At 47.1% G+C, this 24,032-nt stretch overlaps 2 protein-coding genes across 7 annotated transcripts; one reads left to right on the top strand and one right to left on the bottom strand.

Annotated features, from left to right (window-relative positions):
• The first annotated feature begins 11,897 nt into the window (after positions 1-11,897).
• Positions 11,898-18,269, top strand: LOC125514250 (protein BONZAI 3-like). Of its 3 annotated transcripts, none has more exons than XM_048679544.1 (16): positions 11,898-12,210; positions 13,829-13,876; positions 14,571-14,716; positions 14,799-14,847; positions 15,059-15,115; positions 15,254-15,424; positions 15,500-15,634; positions 15,746-15,807; positions 15,890-15,977; positions 16,060-16,171; positions 16,256-16,332; positions 16,407-16,544; positions 17,198-17,362; positions 17,432-17,545; positions 17,645-17,741; positions 17,851-18,269. In XM_048679544.1, exons 1-16 carry the CDS (start codon positions 12,052-12,054, stop codon positions 17,991-17,993), a joined length of 1,761 nt encoding a protein of 586 aa, XP_048535501.1. In that variant the 5' UTR covers positions 11,898-12,051; the 3' UTR covers positions 17,994-18,269. The 3 variants fall into 3 exon arrangements, with proteins under 3 accessions (XP_048535501.1, XP_048535500.1, XP_048535502.1); XM_048679543.1 differs by having other exon boundaries at positions 17,848-18,269; XM_048679545.1 differs by lacking the exon at positions 14,571-14,716 and having other exon boundaries at positions 12,072-12,210; positions 17,848-18,269.
• A 766-nt stretch (positions 18,270-19,035) lies between these two features.
• On the bottom strand, positions 19,036-23,709 carry LOC125515991. 4 transcript variants are annotated; one of them, XM_048681471.1, is made up of 3 exons: positions 22,514-23,709; positions 21,214-21,316; positions 19,036-20,229 (listed from the first exon to the last, which is right to left on the bottom strand). In XM_048681471.1, exons 1-2 carry the CDS (start codon positions 23,619-23,621, stop codon positions 21,261-21,263), a joined length of 1,164 nt encoding a protein of 387 aa, XP_048537428.1. In that variant the 5' UTR covers positions 23,622-23,709; the 3' UTR covers positions 19,036-20,229; positions 21,214-21,260. The 4 variants fall into 4 exon arrangements, with proteins under 4 accessions (XP_048537428.1, XP_048537429.1, XP_048537431.1 ...); XM_048681472.1 differs by lacking the exon at positions 19,036-20,229 and adding an exon at positions 20,514-20,829; XM_048681474.1 differs by lacking the exon at positions 19,036-20,229 and adding an exon at positions 20,850-21,130.
• Positions 23,710-24,032: the final 323 nt, after the last annotated feature.

Below are 24,032 nucleotides of genomic sequence, written 5' to 3'. Positions count from 1 at the left end.
GAATCCTCAAGTTCGGTATGAGCAGGGTCACAGGCACTAGTTTTGTGTTGCAGTTTGATGAGTGGAAAAAGAAGGAGCCGCAGGGCACGCCGTTGCGGCAGATTTGGGTTCGTTTCTCCGGGGCGCCATCTGATCCCCTGGACAGCTTTTTGGTGACGTGGAGCTTGGGGTCTTTGATTGGCAAGACTGAGCAGGTGGATATGCCCTTCACTCGGGCTAACGGGGTGGTGCGTTTACTTGTCAGTGTTGCTAATATTGAGTTCTTACCGAACGTGGTGCCTTGGACTTATGAAGGTGTTCTGTATCAGCTAGACGTTCAGTATGAGGATCCTAATCTGTTCGATGATTTTGAGGATGATAATCCTATGGACACGTCTGAGGGAGGAGGTGCCCCGGGGAACCAGGATGATTCGGCTAAGGGTGATGATGATAAGGCCAAGGAGCCGGCGGGTCCGTCGGATTCTAGTGACATTGCTCCTGTTCGGTCATCTGGTGCGGCTCCGACGTCCACCTTGCAGCTTGGGTCCTTGGGACCGTTCTCTGCTCCGCCTCAGCTTCGGGGTGTCTGTCCGGGTTCCGTGGATCCTGTGGTTCCCATTTGTGCATCGGCGGTACTTGAGTTGGGAGATACCGAGGGGCAGGTGGCCCTTCCCACGTCTCCTACCTCTCCTATGACCACCGTGGATGGAGCTGCGTTTGTGGCTATGGCTAGAGGTGACGGGCTGGAGGCCCGGTCCTCTGAGCTGCTGACGCCGACGGCGCCCACGGCGGGCTCGGCGTTCCTCTACACATCACCGCACGCGTGCGGAGGAGTGGCCATGCAGGAGGCCGCCGTCACACCGCGCCCCGTTGCGGTGGGTGGGTCGGGTGGCGCAGCCGTCTCACCGGCTTCCTCTCCGGAGCACCGCGCGATGGTTTCCCCGGTCCCTGCTGTCGGCGGGTCGCTCGTGGACAGGCCGCGGGAGTCGTCGTCGTTTTCTTCTGCTGCCCCGGTGGCTTCGGCCCGGGGCGCCGCTGTTGGGGGACGGGCAGGAGGCCTTTCCCCTAGCAGAGCTTCACGCGAGGAGATCATCGCCTTTGGCGGTATCCCGGATCCTATCTCCCAGGGGAGGCAGATCAGCGGGAGGCTGCAGGAGCAGCCTGACGTTGATGACATGCAGCTGCGGTGTGCCATGAGGGCTGCCAAGTTGCGTGACGTCGAGATCTCCACTGGTATGTCTGTTAATAAGTCGAATTCCATTTTGTATTTTACCGATGATGAAATTATTCATAATGCAAATCAAATAGGAGTTTCACTTGGTAATAATGATATTGAGATATCTAGGTCGGTTAACGACATTCTTGATTTGGAAGCTGAACGAGCAGTAGATATGATTCGTCACATTGCTGCCGTTAAACCTATGAACGACTCGGAGATCGATGCGCTTGGGGTTAGGGTTCTTGATGGCTTGTGTGCCGATCTTGACCCCGCGTTACCTGAGACGGAGGAGGACGAGGGGTGTACCAATCCTGAGACGTCTCTTCATTTAGATGAGTCCTTGGTGATTGAAGCAGAGAATGAGTGTTGTGACCAGGCTGATGGTCACATTAAGCCAAAACGGACTTGGAAACGGAAGGTTTATCCAGTCTCAGCAGCGCGTAGGAGTGCTAGGATCCGTACCGCCAAAAAAATTCATGATGAACTATGAGAGGCATTTTCTAGAATAGCAGAGGTCTTAGAGACTTGGCTAAAAGAAGGTTTCTAGCGGATTCTTCTCTTGAACATCATTTGGATTTTATTGCTTTGTCTGAGACTGGAAGAAGCAACTTCACTTCACAATTTCTTACCACTTTGTCCGGGGGGGTAGATTTTGACTGGCATTGCCTCCCCCTCGAGGAAGATCCGGTGGGGTTTTACTTGGGGTTAAGTGCGAAACTTTGGAAGTTCGGAGTGTAGTTTTGGGAGAGTTTTCTGTCAAGTTTCGAGTTAGAACTAAGGCAGATGGGTTTGATTGGGCTTTGGTGGCGGTTTACGGAGCTGCGCAACCAGAGCTCAAGCCAGATTTGTTGGCGGATCTGGTTCGCATTTGCGGTAACGAGCAGCTCCCTCTCTTAGTGGAGGGGGGATTTCAACATTATCCGAAGAAAAGAGGAAAAGAATAATGACAATTTTGACGGCAGATGATCGTTTATGTTCAACACTATTATCGAAAGCTTGGATCTCAGAGAGATAGAGCTCTCGGGTAGGAAATTCACTTGGGCTAATTCGTTACCGGTACCGACGTTTGAGAAACTTGACCGTGTTCTAGCTAGTGTTGAATGGGAACCGAAGTTTCCTTTGGTAACTGTGCAGGCATTGACACGAGGTGTCTCTGATCACACACCGTTACTAGTGGACTCGGGCGTTCAAACATTTGTGGGCAACAAGAACATTTTCTCATTTGAACTTGCCTGGTTTGAAAGAGAAGGGTTCCTCGAATTGTTAGCTCGGGAGTGGGCTAAAGACTCAGGAGGAAGGACGCCTATCGAGCGATGGCAATACAAGATTCATCATCTCCGAAGGTTCCTTCATGGATGGGCTAAGCACATGCATGGTATTTATAAGGAGGAGAAGGAGAGACTTCTTCTACTTATTCAAAACCTTGAAGTTAAAGCAGAAACTTCTATCTTGGATTCTAGTGAGTTGGAAACGAAGATAGAGGCGGAGATGTGACTTAAAAAGCTTCTTCGCGAGGAGGAATTGAAGTGGGCGTTGTGAGCTAAGGTTCGCAAAATAGTACAAGGCGAGGATAACACTCAATTCTTTCATATGATTGCTAATGGGAACCATCGTAAAAAGAGAATTTTCCAACTAGAACAAGACGAAGGGACGATAGTTGGTCAAGACAATCTGAAAGTCTACATTACCAATTATTATAAGCAGTTGTTTGGTCCCCCGGAAGAGAATTTTGTGTCGTTAGATGAGTCTAGGGTTGACGATGTTCCTCAACTTGAGACTGACGAGAATGAGATCTTGACTGCTCCTTTCACAGAGAAAGAGGTGTTTGAGGCCATTGCACAAATGAAGAATAATAAGGCTCCAGGACCGGATGGGTTTCCGGCGGAGTTCTATAAAAAGTGCTGGTATTTTATTAAGGGAGATTTGATGCCCATGTTTCAGGAGTTTTTTGAGGGACAGCTTCAGTTGTTTAAGCTGAATTTTGGAACAATAACTCTTCTTCCTAAGAAGACAGAGGCTGTTCGCATTGAGCAGTTCAGGCCTATATGTCTGCTTAATGTGAATTTCAAAATATTCACCAAGGTCGGGACGAACAGACTTACGCAGATTGCGCACTCTGTAGTTCATCTGCCCCAGACTGCTTTCATGCCTGATAGAAATATCCTTGAAGGGGTTGTTGTCTTGCATGAGATGCTCCATGAGATCCACTCAAAAAAGCTTGATGGCATAGTTTTTAAAGTGGATTTTGAAAAAGCATATGATAAAGTTAAATGGCATTTCCTTCAACAAGCTTTGCGTATGAAAGGTTTTGATCCAGCCTGGAGAAACCAGATTGATTCCTTTACGCAAAAAGGGAGTGTAGGGATTAAAGTGAATGACGACATAGGACACTATTTCCAGACACACAAGGGGCTAAGGCAAGGAGACCCGATGTCACCGATCATGTTCAACATAGTGGCTGATATGCTGACTATTTTAATAGGACGGGCAAAAGATGCAGGTCAGGTAGGTGGCCTGGTTCCACATCTAGTTGATGGAGGGATTTCCATTCTTCAGTATGCTGATGATACTATCATCTTTATGGAGCACGACTTGGCGAAAGCAAGAAACATGAAGCTGCTATTATGCTTATTTGAACAATTGTCCGGGCTCAAAATTAACTTCCACAAGAGCGAATTGTTTTGCTTCAGAAGAGCTAATGATGACCAGGAGGCGTATAAACAATTGTTCGGCTGTGAATTGGGCTCATTACCGTTTACGTACTTAGGTATACCCATTCATCATCGTAAGCTGACTAGCATAGAGTGGAAATGCATCGAGGATCATTTTGAAAAGAAACTGAGCTCATGTCATACAGAGGACGATTGATTCTGATTAATTCGGTCCTTACCAGTATGCCTATATTTCTCCTATCCTTTTTCCAGGTTCCGGTGGGTGTCAGGAAAAGGTTAGACTTTTACCGATCTCGATTCTTTTGGCAGAGTGATGAGCTTAAACGAAAGTATAGGCTTGCTAAGTGGGATATAATCTATAGGCCGAAGGACCAAGGGGGTCTAGGTATTGAAAATCTGGAAGTCAAAAACATATGTTTCCTTAGCAAGTGGCTATTTAAACTTTCGTCTGAGACAGAGGCTACTTGGACACAGATTCTGCGTAATAAGTATCTTTATGCTAAAACCTTGGCCCAGGTGAATGTGAGGCCTTCCGACTCACCTTTTTGGAAGGGTTTGATGAGAGTTAAACAACTCTTTTTCAACAAGACAAAAATTATTGTCGGGAATGGAGCTACTACGAGGTTCTGGGAGGATACGTGGCTTGGGGAGACCCCCCTTGCACTTCAATATCCTACTTTGTACAATATTGTTCGACGTAGAGAAGCCTACGTTGCAACTGTTTTACAATCCACTCCCCTCAATATTAGTTTTTGAAGGACGCTAGTTGGAAATCGTTGGGAGATCTGGCTCCATCTTGTAAGACGTTTAATGGTAGTCCAGCTGTCCCAGCAGCCAGATCAGCTATATTGGAAACTTACTAAGAACGGTGTGTTCTCGGTCAAATCCATGTATCTGGATGTCATTAACTCTAACGTTATCCCTTCCTCGATACACGTTTGGAAAGTAAAGGTACCCTTACGAATCAAAGTGTTTATGTGGTTTGTGCATAAACAAGTCATTTTGACTAAGGATAACCTGGCAAAACGCTACTGAGTGGGTTCTTCTAGGTGTAGTTTTTGCGATCATACCGAAAACATCAAACACCTCTTTCTTGATTGTCCGTTGGCTAAGATTCTGTGGTGGTCGATTCATATTGCGTTTAATATTAATCAGCCCACCTCTATCAACATGTTATTTGGAACATGGCTTGATGGAGTTGATTCCGATACTGCGAGACACATTCGTGATGGCGTTTGTGCTTTATTTTGGGCAGTATGGAACTGTAGAAATGATTTAGTTTTTAACAGATCAACAAACATTCACTTCTTGCAGGTTAACTTCAGGGCCACGGCGTTCATCTGTATGTGGTCGCTACTCACTCCGACGGAGGCCAGGGAGCGTTTGATTACTGCATCTACCTGATGGGAGATGGTAGCTCGGGATATTTTTCAACCGGTTTGGATGGCGGTCATGTAATAGGATAGGCATGTAGTGCTCCTATTTTATTTGCCAGCCGGTTGTGGCTTTGGGCTTTAGCTCTTATGAGCTTTTGTTTTTTTTCGCATTTCGATACTTGGAGACTTTGTTGCTGGATTTCCTTTTTAATAATATGAGCCATATGCATCTTTCTGATGCAGAGCATGGGATAAACCCCCTTTTCGAAAAAAAGATGAATTTTTGAAAAGACGTACTTCTTTTCTTAAAAAGGTACGATCTGGTTTTAAATCTGTACACACTCTAACATTATAAGAAAAATGCAAACAATTTTTAATTTTTAGAAAAAAATAAAACCTGTGAATAATATTTGAAATTCTGAACATTTTTTATATTTCAAAACAATATTTGAAAAAATCATTTTTAATACTCTAAACATTTTTTTGGAAACACGGACGTTTTCTTAAAATTTGAAAATCTGAAAAAAAAATATAATGAAAAGAAACCAGAAAAATCCAATAAAAATAAAACATAAAAAACTGGCTCAAAACGTTCGCAAAACTAAACGAGAAAATGTCCGGCTGAATCTAAATGGGTCAGCCCATTTACTCGCTGGCTAGCTCGTCCTTGTGTGTCGCATCAACAATTATACGGAACAAGCGTCAAATAGGGGACGCGGGTTCCTTGGTCCTGCCAATTTTATCTTCAGGCCCAATAAACTTGAACGGAGGGAGTATCACCCTGACATCCGACCATAAATGCTATTCATTTTCACCATAGTATTGAAAGTACTAAGCTTCTAGATTTGGGTTTCGTATTTGGAGATGGGCATCGGCAAGCGAGACCGGTGGATGGTGATGGTGTCGGGATCGAGACTTCTATGATAATGATGACGAGAGAAGTGACGACATAGGCGTGACAATTATTTAGGTAGTCGGCTCTTGTCTGGCGTGTTTGTGGGATTCGTGTTAACAAGTGTTGTATATTTGTACTCATACATGTATTGTATACGACCTGCGTGCCGGTTCTGTTGTAACCACCCGCTGTTCAGACGGATCACGACCCGCTCCTCTAGCTATGGCCTGTGTGCCTACATCTGTGCTAGCAGTTCAGCTCTTCACTATATGTACTCTGTAACCTGTTCTCTATCAATAGCATCAGTGTGTGTGGAAATCCCAACTTTAGCTTGGTATCAGTCGCCATGGCCTTTGAGGACCTCTTCGGTGAACCTCCCTCCCCGGCGCCCCACTCCTCCTCCTCCTCCTCGTCGGTTCACTCCGGGACCTCTCCTCTCCTCTCCACCACTGCCGCCGCCACCCTTTCCCTCAACGCCCCTCCTTCCACCTCCCAGCTTCCGCTCACCATCCACAACGACCACATCTCCAACTACATCAAATTCAAACTGGATCCGGCAAAGAACAACTTCTCTAAGTGGCGCACCTTCTTCCGCATCGTTCTCAGCCAGTACCGCGTCGAGGATCACGTCGATCGCCCCCACCTGCTAATGCCGACGCCGCTTGGCTTGCCATCGACCACCGTCTGACGCTTTGGATCCTCTTCACTCTTGCGGATTCTCTCCTCGACCTCATCACCGGTGGTGCCGTCACCGCCTACACGGCGTGGCACCGCATCTCCGACTACTTCCTCGCCAACCAGGGGGCCCAGGTCCTCCATCTCACTCGTCGGTACAGGAATCTGCAGCAGGGCGATCTACCCATCGTCGAGGACGCCCGTCGCCTTAAGTCTTTGGCGGACAACTTGGCGGACGTTGGCACCGCCGTCACCGACTACGACCTCACCATGCAGCTGCTTCACGGCCTTGCGCCGCGCTTCGAGACGATCCGCATCGTGCTGGGGGACACGAACCCACTCCCTCCCTTCGGCATGGTGCGCTCGCGCCTCGAGCTCGCTGAGTACAATCTCTCCCTCCGCGCTGCCACCGAGGGCGCCTCCGCCCTCTCCATCACCAACGGCAGCCCTAGTGGCTCCGGCGGCTCCGGTGGCTCTGGTGGCTCCGGTGATCGCGGCGACCGCGCTCCTCCTGGCGCCCCCGCCTGGCGTGGCACCGGTGGCGCCCGTGGCTCCGGCACTGATCGTGGCCGTGGCCGTGGTCGCGGTGGCTCCGGCCGAGGCCGGGGGCGTCCTGACTCTGGCGGTCGCGGCCCTCAGCAGGCGCCGGCGACTCCGTGGACGGGCTACTTCGCGCCCTACGGCATGGCACTGCCTCCTCCCCGCCCTGGCTGGGCACCTCCCAATGCTGCGGGGGTCCTTGGCCCTCGCCCCGGCATGCACTCACAGGTCTACCATGTGATGTTCTCTGGACCAGCGCCTCACGCCGCTCCCTCGCCGTACCTGCCGGGCCCTTCCTCATGGGATCACGCCGCCCTGTTCAACACCGCCTCCAGCCAGCACGACCTCCCCAACACTGGTGCAGAATGGCTCCTCGACTCCGGCGCCTCCACTCATGTCACCGGCAACTCTGGTAACCTCTCTACGTCTCGTTCTCTTCCAAAGCATTCTCGTTCAAGTATTACTGTTGGTAATGGGGCTCATCTTCCTATTGTTGCTACGGGCTCTACCACCCTCTCTCCCTCCCATCTTTCCCTTCGTGATGTTGCCGTTTGTCCTGGTGTCGTCCAAAATCTAATCTCTATTCGCAAATTATCCACTGACAATAATGTTTCCGTTGAATTTAATCCCCATGGTTTTTCTGTGAAGGATTTTCTCACCAGGAGACTCATCATGACGTCCAGTAGTCCTGGTCCACTCTACCCGCTTCATGGCAACCCTTCCACCGGCGGCGCTGCTTTCCATACTACGAGTGGTGATCTATGGCACAGGCGGCTTGGCCATCCGAGCAAGGCCTCATTAGTTTCCCTTTCCAAGACTTTACTTCCCGATTGTAATAATGCTCGTAGCTCCTCTTGTACTGCCTGTCAACTTGGAAGACAACCACGTTTATCTTTTCCTTCATCCAATAATGTCACTTCTGCTCCGTTTGATCTGATTCATTGTGATCTTTGGACGTCTCCTATTACAAGTTTTTCTGGTTATGCGTATTATCTTATTATCTTAGATGATTATACTCACTACTCTTGGTCTTTTCCGTTACGCCACAAGTCCGACACCTCCTTCACCCTTCAACGCTTCTTTCTCTACATCCTTACCCAATTCCACACACTCATTAAATGCATGCAATGTGACAATGGCGTCAAATTCATCAACACCTCCCTCCGCACCTTCTTCTCCAACAACGACATCACCTACCGCCTCTCTTGCCCTCACACATCACCATAAAATGGCAAGACAGAACGCATGATATGCACCACCAACGACGTTGTACGCACACTTCTCCTTCAAGCCCGCCTTCCTCCCCAATTTTGGGTCGAGGCCCTACACACTGCCACCCTTCTTCTCAATCGTCGCCCATCCACAAAAATTGCACCACACACCCCATACTTCCTTCTCACCGGCGTCCAACCCCGCTACAATCATCTTCGCATTTTCGGCTGCTTATGTTTCCCCAACCTCTACGCCACTAGCCCTCACAAACTTGCTCCACGGTCCACCCGTTGTGTTTTTGTTGGGTACCCTCTCGAACAGAAGGGATATGGGTGTTTCGATCTTCACACTCGCAAAGTCATCGTGTCCCGTCACGTCCTCTTTGATGAAACGGAATTTCCCTATCTCCCGCCCACACAGCCGCCCCCAGCCACACCATCCGCAACGGATCCGCCCGCCTTGATACGCCCTCGCGCGATCTGTTCCGGGATCTGCGCTCCACCTACCTCGTCCGCACCATCCCCTAGCGGATCTCCCGCAGGCGGACCCTGCGACCCCATGCAGCCATCCACGTCCCGCCACGTGCCCGCCTGCTCCCCCACTACCTCCAACGGATCCACCTCCCCACCCAACGGATCCCACGCGTCCCCTCCTCCCACGCCACCTACCGCGTCGTCTACTTCCCCGACCGAATCCTCCTCTGATTCCGCGCCTTCCTCCCCTGACGCCTCTGCTTCCGGCCCCACCAAATCCTCCTCTTGTTCCGCGCCGCCCACTCCCTCCCCTCCACGTCTCCCCCCCAATGCAGTCCCCATCCTACCTCCTCTAAACCCACATAAAATGACAACCCGGGCAAAATCTGGTTTTGCTCAACCGAGACGTTTATTTTCTGTCACCTCCTCTACTGATATATATTTCACCACTTCCCTCTTCTTACAAATCTGCCTTAAAGGATCCCCATTGGCACACAGCTATGCTTGATGAGTTTAATGCCTTGTTAAAGAATGATACGTAGTGTTTGGTTCCTAGACCTGTAGGTGTCAATGTGGTCACCGGGAAGTGGATCTTTCGGCACAAGCTTCACCCGGATGGCTCGTTAGCTCGCTACAAGGCTCGTTGGGTTCTCTGTGGGTTCACTCAACAAGAGGGCATCGACTACACCGAGACCTTTAGTCCGGTTGTCAAACCGGCTACGGTGTGTGTGGTTCTTAGCCTCGCCACTGCTCACTCTTGGCCCATCCATCAAATGGATGTCAAAAATGCCTTTCTCCATGGCACACTCGGTGAAATCGTCTATTGCAATCAGCCCGCCGGCTTCCTTGATTCCTCTCGCCCCACCCATGTCTGCCTTATGAAAAAGTCATTGTACGGGTTGAAGCAGGCGCCTCGCACTTGGTTCCTTCGGTTACAGGCTTTCCTTCTCTCCTTGGGTTTCGTTGCTTCTAGGTGCGACACTTCCCTCTTTATTTTTCGTCATGGTTCAGCCATTGCCTATCTCCTTCTATACGTGGATGACATCATCCTCACCGCCAACACCACCTCCACCTTACACTCCATCATCTCATCCCTCAAGTCCGAATTTTCCATGACAGATCTTGGTGACATTCACCACTTCCTTGGTGTCAACGTAACCCACTCCAAGCATGGCCTCTTCCTCTCCCAACAACAATACATCCTCGAGATCCTAGACCGCGCCAAGATGAGCAATTGCAACCCCATCGCCACGCCCGTCGACACAAAGTCCAAACTTTCTGCCACCGCTGGCGCACCGTTCCCGACCCCACCCTCTATCGCAGCATCGCAGGCGCCCTCCAGTATCTTACTTTGACACGTCCTGACATCTCCTACGCGGTGCAACAGGCTTGTCTCTTCATGCATGATCCACGCACCTCTCATCTTCAGTTCGTCAAGCGGATCTTGCGGTATCTCCAGGCCACCTCTCATTACGGGCTCCAACTCTATCACTCTCCTGGCCATGACTTGGTGGCTTATTCTGATGCGGATTGGGCCGGTTGCCCTGACACTCGGAAATCCACCTCAGGGTTTTGCGTTTTCCTTGGTCCAAACCTCATCTCTTGGTCTTCTAAGCGCCAAAACACGGTCTCTCGGTCCAGCGCCGAAGCGGAGTACCGGGCCGTCGCAAATTGTGTCGTTGAATCTTGCTGGCTTCGCCAATTGCTCACTGAGTTGCATCGCCCTCCATCCCGTGCCACACTTGTATACTGTGACAACATCAGCGCCACATATCTGTCTTCGAACCCGGTTCAACATCAGTGAACCAAACACATCGAGATCGACTTGCACTTTGTTCGTGACCGGGTGGCCCTCGGTGAGGCTCGCGTTCTGCACGTCCCGAGCGGCTCTCAATTTGCTGACGTGTTTACCAAGGGGCTTCCTACGCCGATCTTCACAGAGTTTCGCTCCAGTCTGAACATCCTACCTGGCGGAGTTCCGACTGCGGGGGGCTGTTAACAAGTGTTGTATATTTGTACTCATACATGTATTGTATACGGCCTGCGTGCCGGTTCTGTTGTAACCACCCGCTGTTCAGACGGATCACGATCCGCTCCTCTAGCTGTGGCCTGCGTGCCTACATCTGCGCTAGCAGTTCAGCTCCTCACTATATGTACTCTGTAACCTGTTCTCTATCAATAGCAGCAGTGTGTGTGGAAATCCCAACTTTAGCTATTAGCGCAGATTGTTTTGTTGCGGTGAAGTCGAAGCTATGGCGGCGGACGCCTGGTGGCAACGATGATACGCAACAGGTGGTTTGTTCGGTGGTCTTCAGTGGCGCCAACCTTGCATAGTTTGTCCTTCCGGTAAAAAAATCTACAAGTGATTTTTAGGCATTTTTCGGGTACAAACGAGTGCACGAAGAATCACGTGAACAAATGCTCCCGGAAGTACCGAGCAGGCGCTTGCTCCCACACACACATGTGTGCCCATGTGAATTTCCCGTTGATCCATCGATAAGCTCTCTCTTTCTCTCTCTCTAGTTATTCGTGAAAATAATGATAATCATAGCACACGGCTAGAGAACGGCGTGTGAGGAAATACCGCGGCGATCTCAGATTTGGTTCTCAGTCTTTTTCCCGGAAGGAGGAGGAAACCGTGTACGAGCACTATGCATGCATGCATCCGCGTGAAAAATACTGGTATCGGTAACCGAATAACAGGGGCCGTTTCCTTCTGAGAAAAGCCCAGGAAACTCACGCCAAGCCCATCTGACGCGTGGGCCTCTGCCACATCGCGCGCTCCGCACTCCGTGGCTCCTTCCTTTTTGCAGGCATATAAACAACGCGGCTTCTTCTCGAAAAAAAAAGGAAAAAAAAAGTAACGCGGCCTACAAAAATGAGCTGCTGCCTGGCGGAAGCCCCCGCAAGCAGGGGATTTCTGCCTCTCAACTCCCTCTCTCTCTCTCAGCAAGTAAACTCGTATTCAAACTAGAGGGCAGGCTCGCTCGCTCCGGAGTCGGGATCGGGGATGGGGGGCTGCTTCTCCGGCGACGTGCGCGGCGGCACGGAGGCCGTCGGCGGGGGCGCGAGCGGGGCGGCGGCGGGGCAGGGCCAGGGCGGGCCCAACGAGGCGCTCGACCACTTCCTCCAGGGCCACGGGCTGCGCGGCCTCTACACCCCCCTCGAGGTGATGCTCGCTCACTCCCCTCCTCCTCCACGCGAAACCCTAGCTAGTGTCCAGTCCAGTCCACCAGCGCTCGCTCGCTCGCTCGCTAGTCATGGAGAATTTTCCCAGAATGGTCGTGCTTCACGGACGGATTCGTGGTCGCGATTGAGGCGGGTTTTTTTGGGGGGCGAGGAGGGAATTTGGGGGTCGTCGGGAGGGAACCGCTGGCGACGGGGATTTGGTGGGCCTTCGCTGTCAAGCGAGGTGGAGTTCGGGTGCCGTTCATTTGTTTATTGGTAAATGTGCTCCGCTGTCACAACGGCCAGGCAGATGTTACCAAACCTGCCGGCATTGCAAATTGCAATTATACATCGCTTCGATTCTGGCTTAGATCCCACTTTTTATATGCAAGTGTGGCTCGCTTTGCGCCGATTTTTTAATGCGCGCAATTTAGGGGGGATTTTACTCTATGGAGCGGGTTTTCTGAAATGCTGGCGCTCGTCTCTGGAATTGGGTTTTGGGTTATTTTGGGAATATGTGGATATTATATTTAGGTTTTTGTGCATTTCGTCTGCTGGTCTGCGTCCACGAGATTGGTCGGTATCATTTAGGGGAATGTTAAAAATCAGACTCCAGATTTTTAAGCAAATTCCCATCCTGGCGACAACATAATCTGCTATAAAAAAACGTTCGAGTTGTAGCGAAATCCTACTTTTATGAGTTCTCATCTAAGTAGCTGGGAAATTAGTCTCTGTCGGAGCCAAATCGGATATGCGGCGCTAGCGCACCTCAATTCTGTATGTTTCCTAAGTTTTGTTTTTGGGCGTCATCTGCATGCGTGCGGATATATTCGTTAACTTTTTATTTTACAGAATGGCATGCAATTTCTCGGTGATCTGCTTGTGCAGGAATAAGATCCTAACTGCGTAATATTTTCAGTTTCTGCATGCGGTTCCTCCATTGGTGGTCGCATAGAAATTTGATGGACCGGTCTCTGGAAAACATTGTTTTAGTTTTGATTAAAATTTTGACGCCTGGATCATTTTCTGGAAGTGGGTCAGGAATGGTCAAATATATTTTAGGCCGGAGTGGGTGGTGGCGGACATCAATCGCCTGCTTTACAAATGGAACAATGTTGTGCAGACGATGGAGCACTAACTTGCATACACTGGATTACGAACTTTACGTCCTTTACGTTACCAATTAATTAATAATATTTCTATTTTATTTATGATTTACTCAATCCTTTTCAATTATAAAAGGTTCTTATTCAGATTTTTACTAAGGAAAGTCGTTCGAACAATATAATATTACGTTTTCGGTGTCATGTTTTATTATAGAGCTTTCAGTGTGAAGAACTGTGTGGTCACTTCTTTCATATTTTAGAGTTTTCATCTGTTAGAGTGTTTATTATGGTGGTTTCCATGCATGTTCAAGGATAATCCATATGCTCGGATCTGTTCCAGTCAGAGATAATTTTGAACCAGTTCAGCGTATGGTGGTGTTGCATGCTAATATGTTCTCAACTAGCTGATACTCCCTCCGTTCCAAATTACTCGTCGTGGTTTTAGTTCAAATTTGAACTAGACGTCAATATGATCTGCCTTGATTGACATGTCACCATCTTCTTGCATTACAGCTATCTTTTTCAGCTTCCAAGTTGAGAGATATGGATGCGCTTTCTAAGGTAAAAACTACCATCCAGTTCTTCCAAGCATTTCAATATCTATATCTCTATTCCCTTTCTGGTAGTGCATCTTACTGTACCATAACTTGAAAAGTGAAATTAAAATCTGTTGGAACTGAAGTAGATGCTGCCAAATGTTCAATATCCTTTGGCCTTTTGCTAAAATAACAAGTTTAAAGCAAACAAAACTATACGATTATGTATGAATCAGTGCAGATTCGTGTTTCTGTATCCACATGTCATTTGTTTACCCTCTTATTGTTCCATTTTCACCCTTTCTAGCGCTGAAAAAACAGAAATATTTTTTTATTTAGCCCTACAAGTTTGATGTAAAGAACAACAATGCATGCTAATATTCAGTTTTAGCTAAGAACAAGATGGCTTTCATTTTTAATAGTTGAAACTTGAAATCGCTATCCCCAAAAGCGGCATGCCTGATTTTCATGATAGGTTGCTCTATTTTTCAGTTTGATTTTGATATCTGTTTGTACATCGAAGATCATTGCATTGCCAATCAATTCATATTCAATCATTGTGTTTAAGTATATGCATCCTACTGTCAAAGTTTTCATTGTAGTGTACCAATCCTTTTACAGCAAAGTGTGCAACAGAAAATTATGGTGCTTGCTTGGTTGCTTTCCTTGTGTATGTGTATGTATCCTCCTCAGTTATAACTGTCATCTGCTTGGTGCAGAGTGATCCTATGTTGGTGGTTTACACAAAAATGGATGGAAGGCTAGAAGAGATTGGCCGTACTGAAGTGATATTGAATTCACTGAAACCATTGTGGATCACAAAAACTATGATTAATTACCAATTTGAGATTGTGCAACCCCTTGTGTAAAGTTTATAAAACTATATACATACTGATTACTTGTAGAAAGCACATACTTACTGCTACTTTTTTTGGGGCTCATGATAGATTCAGGATATATGACATTGACACAAAGTACCATAACACACCAGTGAAGGTATATTCTGTGCCCTTAATTCATGTTTTTCCTTCACCCAAATAGAGTTGTCTTAATTGTTTCATTGCGGAGAAAAAATAATTGTACGTTTTCTGTAGGCTATCTGTTATATTCAATGACTCACACAAGACAGCAACATTATAGCCTGCTTAAATTTTCTAGTCTATTACTTTATGCAACTATTGAAGCCTGAATCATTTATATTATGCAGATGCTGAACTTGGCTCAGCAAGATTTTCTAGGGGAAGCATTCTGCAATTTATCCGAGGTTGTGCAAAATCAGTTATATGATACAGTGCATAATCCAGCTGCAGCGTATAATTTCTCTAAATAAATGTAAATGAAGAAGAGAGAAACACAAACGCACTCCTGATATTTACTTTGCACCCCTTTGCTCTTTCCACAGATAGTCACAAAGTTCAACCATAGCCTGACTTTGAACCTCCGAAATGGTTCTGGACATGCCCTTCAGGACACAATGACAGTACACGCTGAAGAAACTGCTTCATCAAGGATGGCAGTTGAGATGACATTCCACTGCCTGAACCTTGATAACAAGGACACCTTCTCCAAAAGTGTATGCATAACTTCCTTGGTAGTCGTAAGGTGGCAAATTACTTGCAGTTCTAAATAAATGGTTTTTATTGTGCAGGATCCCTTCTTGAGAGTATCAAGACTGTCAGAAAGTGCTGTTGCCATTCCTATATGTAAAACAGAAGTGATCAATAACAACTTAAACCCTGTTTGGAGGCCTATAACACTGACATCACAACAATACAGTAGCAGGGCAAGTACATTTTTCTAGTATATGAAAATTTCTGTTGGCCTTGTTTAGCAAGTGTGTAATTCAAGGTTAATCTAATATATATATTTTATCTAATATGTGACTTTATTTCAGGATGACCCACTGCTACTTGAGTGTTTTGATTTTGATGCCAGTGGCAACCATGAACTTATGGGGTAGGTTGGGTGAGGAAGTATTTTGGCATCCTTTTCCAGTGATACGAAGTTTAATTGCTTTTGTTACTTTTCTGACAAATAGGGCTCTCCAGACAACTATCGCTCAGCTTGAAAATCTATATAAGTCAAAGGCTGGAGCAAATTTTTACAGCCGTAAGGGACAAAAGAAGGTTTGATTTCAACTATATGACACAATCTACTTAACAAAATATTACTCCATCTAACCTCTCGATGTAACCAATCTGTGTTCAGTTGAAAGGGCAGTTGTTCTTGGATACATTCCAGGAAAAAGTTCAACATACTTTCTTGGACTATATTTCCAGCGGGTTTGAGCTCAATTTTATGGTGGCTGTAGATTTTACTGGTTAGTTCTAGTTGGGAGCTTAAATGATTTCTATAGCTCGTCAATCATCTGTGGCTTATGTGTGGTTATTCCATTTGTTTCCAGCATCAAATGGCGACCCTCGTACACCCCAATCTTTGCACTACATTGACCCCTCTGGCAGACTAAACTCATACCAGCAGGTTTGGAATTTTCTGACATTTCTAAGATATTATTTAAACTGAAAGCCTTCTTATTGAACCATTTGATGTACCAGGCAATTCTAGGTGTCAGCGAAGTTCTGCAGTTTTATGACAAAGATAGACGATTCCCTGCATGGGGTTTTGGTGCAAGGATGCCACAGGGATCTGTATCCCACTGCTTCAACTTGAATGCAAGTACCAATGACTGTGAGGTGAGTTTCATGCCTGGAGAGCTACTGCCAATTTAGTTTTAATTAGTTTTTGACAATGGACGATACTGAAAAGAAACATTCCCCTATAAACCAACTTTTGGATATTTGTGAACCAATGATTTTTGGAGCTACTAGTCTTTTCTGTTTCCTTGTTTTGCTTTTACAGTAGTATTAATTGAACAACTAATGCTTCACACATGAGAATGTAATGCTGCAAACCCAATTGTGTTCAGCCGCATATCCTGTTTTTCTCTTCCTTACAAATGTTAGTGTGCAGATATCGATTACTAAGAAATTAGGTTCCTGTTGGACTCATAAATCTCATTAATTACAAAATACTGATATGGTCTTATCATACTTGCCCTGTCTCATCCTCCTTAATTACTTGTATATATGTACTCTTAACGTCTCGTTTAATAGTCACAAATGTCACCTATTGGTATGGCAAATATGGTGCGACAAATGATGTGTGGTAATTGTTCCTGAAATATTGCTGAATGTTGCCAGAAAATAAGAGCAACCTGTAGAATAGCTGATGGTATTTATATTGCTTAGATCAGTTTTTCGAATCTTTTGTATTTACCAGCTGAGGGCACCTAGATTTCTCAGTTAGACCGCCATTGACGTTTACGGATTTTCTGTTCCTATCACAGGTTGTTGGATTTGAAGGCATCATGTCAGCATACTCTTCTACTCTGTACAGTGTTTCTCTGTCAGGGCCAACCTTGTTTGGGCCCGTGATCAACAAAGCTGCAGAAATTGCCAGCCATTCTGCGCAATACGGGAACAACAGATATTTTGTCCTGCTCATTATCACGGTATGTACTCATTAATATCCTCATGTGACCTCTGTTCACAAAACTCACCCGAGCACTGTATATATGCAGGATGGAGTTATCACCGACGAGCAAGAAACAAAAGATTCTATTGTAAGGGCATCAGATTTGCCGTTATCAATTCTCATCGTGGGAGTCGGGGGTGCTGATTTCACTCAAATGAGGGTAAGTCATTTACTGAATACATTTTAAATCTTTCACCCCCTGAACAATTTTCTTGTAGCAGTAATATTTTATCTGGCAATTCTCCTTGGCTTTTGTCAGACTCTGGATGCGGACTTGGGTAAGCGGCTTCAAAGCTCGACAGGCAGGGTGGCGACGCGTGACATCGTCCAGTTCGTCCCCATGAGGGAAGTCCAAGGTCAGCATCAGTTTCGAATTCTGTCACCATCAACTTACTCCAGCTCTTTGCTTATAGTACCACCGCCGAACAAGCGTGACTGATCGATCGACGCCGGTTTTATCAGCAGGTGGGCAGGTCACTGTTGTCCAGAGTCTGCTGGAGGAGCTGCCTGGGCAGTTCCTGGAGTACATGCGCACCCGGGGCATCAAGCCGCAACCGCCCCAGCACGCCTCGGCACCTCCAGCTTACCCCCCTCCTCCCCAGCTGTGAAGGAACCCCCGCCGGACCTGCCACCCCACACGAGCTGGTCTGCGCGTACGTACCAGCTGGCAATTGTAGATTCTACCGTCTCTCTGTCTGACTAACTCCTGTCGCGTCTGCACTCTACATCCAACATTAGGTACTGAACCCCGTTGGTCGATAACTTTTCCACCCAGGTATAGGACGTCGCTGCAAACACTACGTATGAAAAATGTGATACCTCGTGTTTTTTTCTTTTTTGCACTGAACTGCTGCTATATATATCATATGTTGGTCACTTTGTCACCGACAAGGAGTTATCTCCTAGGCGACCCATCTTGCCATTGTCTACATTTACTTGAGGTTTTGTTTATCGTTATCGTCCATGTCATGCAATCCTTGGGGCGGCTATCGGGGGTTGCCTGTTGCTGGAGACGGTGGAGAAAATTTGCGGATGGCTTGGTATCACATTTGCTAAGCACAAACATAGTAATGCACTCCTGTGGAATAAATGGGCGGGACTGAAATTAGTCAATTCGGACATCGATCCTGCTGGAAGATCTAGGGCTTCTGGTGCGAACATACCCCCTTCTGGTGCCGCTGGTCCAACTCATGCTAGGATCTCTCTTTTGGTTTGAAATGACCCTATGACCTTCTCAAGCACAAGCAAGGAGTAAAACTCACAAGGAGTGACCCCTTCCGAAAAAGCCGGGCTAGGCAACGCGGGGCTCGCCAGAGAGGGCTGTTACAGCAAAGCCCCTTTCCTTTTCATCTTCTTGACCAAGAATCACCCCAAACTTTACACATGGCCATTATATCGTACTCAAGAATTGTGGTGCCACTAAATTGGTCTCAAGATTATATCCCACTTGGATCACCAGGCCACGTATGCGCCCGCCGGACAGCCAAGCGCCTTTCTTCGTGTTGTCTTTCTGTGTTTATGCTCGGCTTGCACTGGTAGAAGCCGAGTCTCCGAATTACTCGGCTTCTACTAGTGCAAGCCGAGTATAAACACAGAAAGACCCTCCATCACCACCTACTACCTCACAATGGTTGATCAAACGAATTGACAAGCTCTAGAGAGGTTTTCTTTGGCGTGGTGAGGAAGAAGCCACGGGTATCCATTGTGCAGTGAATTGGAAGCAAGTGTGTTCACCAAAAAGACTTGGGGGCTTAGGTATCAAGAACCTTGAATTGTTCAGCCGCTCCCTTAGGCTGCGATGGCTCTGGAACTCCTTGACCTCCCCCTCGCGGCCTTGGACTGGGACCAAATTGCCTTGCTCTCCCGCGGACACGGCCTTGTTCAACGCTGCAACTGAAATCACTCTTGGTAACGGAGGATCAACAAAATGTTGGTCCTCCAGCTGGCTAAACGGAGCAGCCCCAAAGAACTTGGCCCCCAACCTGTACAAACTAGCATAAAGGAAGAACGCCTCGGTAGAAACTGCACTATCCAATGGCAGCAACTGGATGAGAGGCCTTCATGGATTGACAACAACTGAAGATCTGCATTGTTTCTGGTCCCTTTGGCAACAAATTCAACTTGTCAACCTCTCCGAGGAGCTTTGATACAATTTGTTGGAAGGCATCCACTTCCAATACCTACTCTGCCTCCTCGGCCTACAATCTGCAGTTCTTGGGCTCCATCAACCGGCCCACCCTGAATAAAATTTGGCACATCAAATCTGAAGGAGAAGTGAATTTCTTCACCTGGCTATTGGCGTAAAACCGGCTTCCCACCACTGATCGGTTGCAAGCGAGAGGCTGTGGTCATGATGAACGGCGGCTTCACCTGTTCTGCCATTGCCCTTTCACTGTCGAAGTCCGTTTTAAGTTGCACCACACTCATCAACCCAGTCGAAATGCTGCCACAAGCTTAAACAACTCGCAGTTCCTCACAGCACAAGATTGGTGGGCTCAAGACGCCCAGCAATTAAGCAAATGTACTTTGCATGGAATATGTGGAATGAACGCAAGTGCCCACAAAATGTGCACCTGTCGGGATTTTGACTGGGTTTCCTTCCGCTGGATTTGCACATCGTGCACCTGTCGGCAGGTGCACAAGTATCGTGCGGGAAGAAGTTTCGATTAGATAATAACAGCGGGTAGTTATCAAATTAAACGATTAATTCCTGCAGTTACTCTCCACACTTGACGAGTGTGTGCTACAGAGAGTCGGTCGACATGTGAAGCCCACAAAATGGAAGAACCTGCAGCATACAATCCCATTTCTGCATCTCAGCAACCAGAACACAGTTCTAGATACCTGTGGAGAAATCATGCGAATCCCGTTGGAGTTATACAGTCTCATAATTTGTGTATGATTCAAATACTGTAGTAAACATTAGTTTCACCACTGGAAATTGTGCTGAAAACTCCAAACCAGCAATATTTGGGAGAAAACAGTAACAGAAACAGCAAACGCAAATATGTAATATGCAGTGCGGTGACATACTTTCAGCTTCTAGAGTAATAAAAACAGAGAACGCAAATAGGTAATACCAATGCAATTCTAGACACCTGAGACCAGATTTTTTAGAGGAAAAAGACTCTCGACCAGGCCCCATTTCCGCTGCTGAAAACAAAACCAGGTAACAAAGTATACTTTAAACAGCACACGGGAGTAGGCACATGCGCCAGACCAGCAACAAACATGACGGAAACTAGAACTACCAGACCTGAACACATCCTCAGGTTCGAAACAAAAAGCTTCACAAGCACTACGCATTGACAGGCAAACCTGAGAGCAGATGTTTGCAACATAGAGGGTCAATCTCCACATGAAGCATACAAAATGGAAGAACCTACATACTACGCACAGAATCCAAGTCCTGCGTCTCAGCAACCAGGATACAATTCTAGACACCTGTGGAGCGACCAATGTCATTAGTAAAACCAATTTGCCATTTCATTCATGGAGAAGCGATTAGAGTTATACAATCTCAAATTTTTGGCATGATCCAAACAGTAGAGAGGGGGAGAAAAGATGAGCAAATAGAAGAGAAGTAGCTGGGTGAAGGAGTGATGAAGGGAACAGAAAGCGGCTGAGGAAGGGATGAGGAAGCGAGGCCTGGAGGAAAGATCCAACACGCCAATAAAGACTGGTGGGAAGCGGCCAGGTTGGTGGGAGCTGCGCTAAGGTTCATGGAGAGTATCTTGAGTCCTCGCTTACATACAGAAGGCAAGCTTATGTTTATTCAAAAAGAACATTTCAGATATACCTCAACTTACATGAAGAAGACAAGCTTACCTACTCAACCAATACATCATAATAACATACTGAACCAGACAGTCATCTTAAATGTTGTGCAAAAGTTCAACTCCATTGTGCCCTCCACCACCAATGCTTGTTTCTACAAGCATAAGAAGTCAAACAACCAATGATATTCCAATGGAAAACCAACTAAATACGGGAAGGCATCAAGGAAATATTTAGATGAACACAAAGGTGCAATTTTAGAAGAAAAAACAAGTAAGCTTTGATACAGCATTGACAAATCCTAGCAACATAAGTAATTGTGCCTATTCAGATTTAGTCTGTCTTAAAATAAATTAAGCCTGAAAAGATGAAATAAGCTCAGTTTATTTAAAAGGGTGGCCACTCGCAGCTCCTATAAGTGATAAAACAAGAAATTGTTTTATAGATTTTAAACCTAGTCATTGTTACAGCAGGAGTCTCCTAGAAATGATAAAATAAGCAATTCATTTGCAATTTTCTAACCAAGTCATTGTTACAGATTTACAGGTTTTTAGCACAGATAAAAATGTTGAATGGTAGAAGCATAAGTCGCTTTAAGCTTCCAATTGCACGTATTAAGCTAATCTATTTGACATTCTAGTTGGTTCAAGCTAGTTTTTCATGCAGCCATCTTCAACTTCCAACTGTTAAGTTCTAATTTTGAGTCAAAAGTGTACTGGAGATATGAACTAGCACTACCATTATACACTTCTTACATGCTCCCTCCATTCCAATAAACAGGGCACGCACACATTTCAAAATTCAACTTTGACCATTAATTTAGCCACAAAATATATGCTATGTTACTTCAAAATTATACAACTGAAAACTTTTTTTGAAAACGAATTGAACGGTATAACTTTTGTCACAATAACCTACATTTGGTTGGTTAAATTGATGGCCAAAGTTTCATTTTGAAATACATGCGCCTTACTCACTGGAATGGAGGGAGTATGTCAAATTGTCAATAGGCAAGTAACAATGAAATTCAGTCCAATTATTATGCAAAGCATTTGGCAAACTTGGTTGCACAAGCAGAATTGGTGACATAAACTAAACTAGATACCACAAGCAAATATATTTCCAGATCATAACAACGACATTAACACCATTATACACGCATTGGGACAGGACACCACAGTGCAAAATTGCAATATATAGCAGAAATCATCAAGCAGCGAAATAAATTAGTGATATGGCATAACTTAAAAATTGTTAGCTTAAACCTAACGGATGTGAACAGCATTTCATCGACTAATTATCGAAAGCAAGCTGATTTTGTTATACTCGCATTGTAAAGGCATTCTGTTACCTCCAGTATAGACACTTTCGAATGGTTGATGGAAATGCGAACTGATGGTTTCGGACATCTTCTTGAACTGCAATGACTCGAGCTGGACCATGAAGTGGCCGGCAACCGTCTGCACCACCACCGTATTATTGTACTCAGCCAAGCCTAGCATCACCGTGTACCTTTTCTCCTCTGAATTCAGGGAAAGTAGCGTATCTAGCTCAAAAGTTCTTCCGAGCACCCATGAGGCCTCGCCATCACAAACAATCTTCCTCCTCCATAATTGGACATTGCAGTCTGACTTGAATAGAACACCAAGCCCACCATCCTCTGCCCGCATAACCGTGGATTGGCAACTACCCGCATCCAAAATATCCACAGGCCCTGGTATCACGGTCAGGATCCCCATATTCAAATCAAACTCAAGGATTCCAGAACAGCTACCCGTAATCAAACAGTGAAGGGAATCCCCAATCAGCACAGGCACCCCCCTAAAATCGAAGTCCACTGGCACCTCATTTGGAAGCGGAGTCGAGATGAGACCGCCCCATACGCCCGCCTCGGACGAGTAAACGCAGGCGGTGATCACTTGTTTGTCTCTGCCCAACAAGACCACCTGGAAGTGGCTGATGGCCCCGGCGGCGCGAAGCACCGCCCCGCCGATCCCCTGCTTCGTGTCGAACCCCGGGGGAATGTCGAGGCGGTGCTGGTCTCCGGTGACGGGGTCCCACACCAGGACCTTGATCCAACACGGGAGGAACATGAGCAGGAGGCCGTGGCGGCAGTCGAGGAAAGTGATGGGGCCGCGGCCGCCGAGCTGCAAGGAGAAGCGCTCGGCGGGGACACGATTGGGGGCCTCCATGGTGGGCACGAAGGAGACGATCGGGCTCTGCTTGTCCCTGATGAAGCAGCCGAGGACGGGAGGGCTGCGGCGGTGGCGGAGGCGGAAGCGGCCGACGAAGCCGGGGTCGGAGACGAGGCGGCGCCAGCGGGCGCAGACGGCCGAGGCGCGCGGGAGGGAGGACGGATCCGGGGAGAGGCGGAGGAGGACCTCGTCGAGCAGGTCGTCGTCCTCCAGCGGCGGCGCCGACGTCGGGCGGGGGCGGAGGCGGCGGTGGCTGGACGTCATCTCGCTTGCTCGTGCGTGGGTGGGGTGTGGTGGACTCTAACTGCAGGTTGGCCCAAAGGGGCACTGGAGAGGAGAAGAGTGAGGCTGCCGGTGAGATTGAAGCCCAGCAGTTTTTTTTTCTTTAGGCCTCCTTTCGTTAATCATAGGTTAAAAATCCTATATATACTCATAAGGAGTTGATAAAAACAATTGAGCCCCACTATTAACAATTCTCTTTGCACATACTCGTTGTTCACGTCAGTATGATGCCATCTAGCTAGCCTAGGGCCTAGGGATTAGCCCAATCCTAGGTCCATCCCTGATGTCAGCGTCAGTTTTTAAGCAACAACCAATCGGCCCCCTCTCTCTAATCTGCCCCCCCCCCCCCCCCCCCCCCCCCACACACACACTAAAATTCCCCTTGCCTATAGC

This window comes from Triticum urartu, chromosome 6, assembly GCF_003073215.2.
Source record: "Triticum urartu cultivar G1812 chromosome 6, Tu2.1, whole genome shotgun sequence".
Classification (NCBI taxonomy): domain Eukaryota; kingdom Viridiplantae; phylum Streptophyta; class Magnoliopsida; order Poales; family Poaceae; genus Triticum; species Triticum urartu.
This window is presented reverse-complemented; position numbering and strand designations above follow the sequence as displayed.

Coding starts and splice junctions, on each gene's coding strand:
- LOC125515991 (XM_048681471.1), bottom strand. CDS start 23,621: ATGACGTCCAGCCACCGCCGCCTCCGCCCCCGCCCGACGTCGGCGCCG. Junction 21,317..22,513: donor CGAAAGTGTCTATACTGGAG/GTAACAGAATGC, acceptor TTATGCTTGTAG/AAACAAGCATTGGTGGTGGA.
- LOC125514250 (XM_048679543.1), top strand. CDS start 12,052: ATGGGGGGCTGCTTCTCCGGCGACGTGCGCGGCGGCACGGAGGCCGTC. Junction 12,211..13,828: donor GCCTCTACACCCCCCTCGAG/GTGATGCTCGCT, acceptor CTTGCATTACAG/CTATCTTTTTCAGCTTCCAA. Junction 15,808..15,889: donor GGCAACCATGAACTTATGGG/GTAGGTTGGGTG, acceptor TCTGACAAATAG/GGCTCTCCAGACAACTATCG.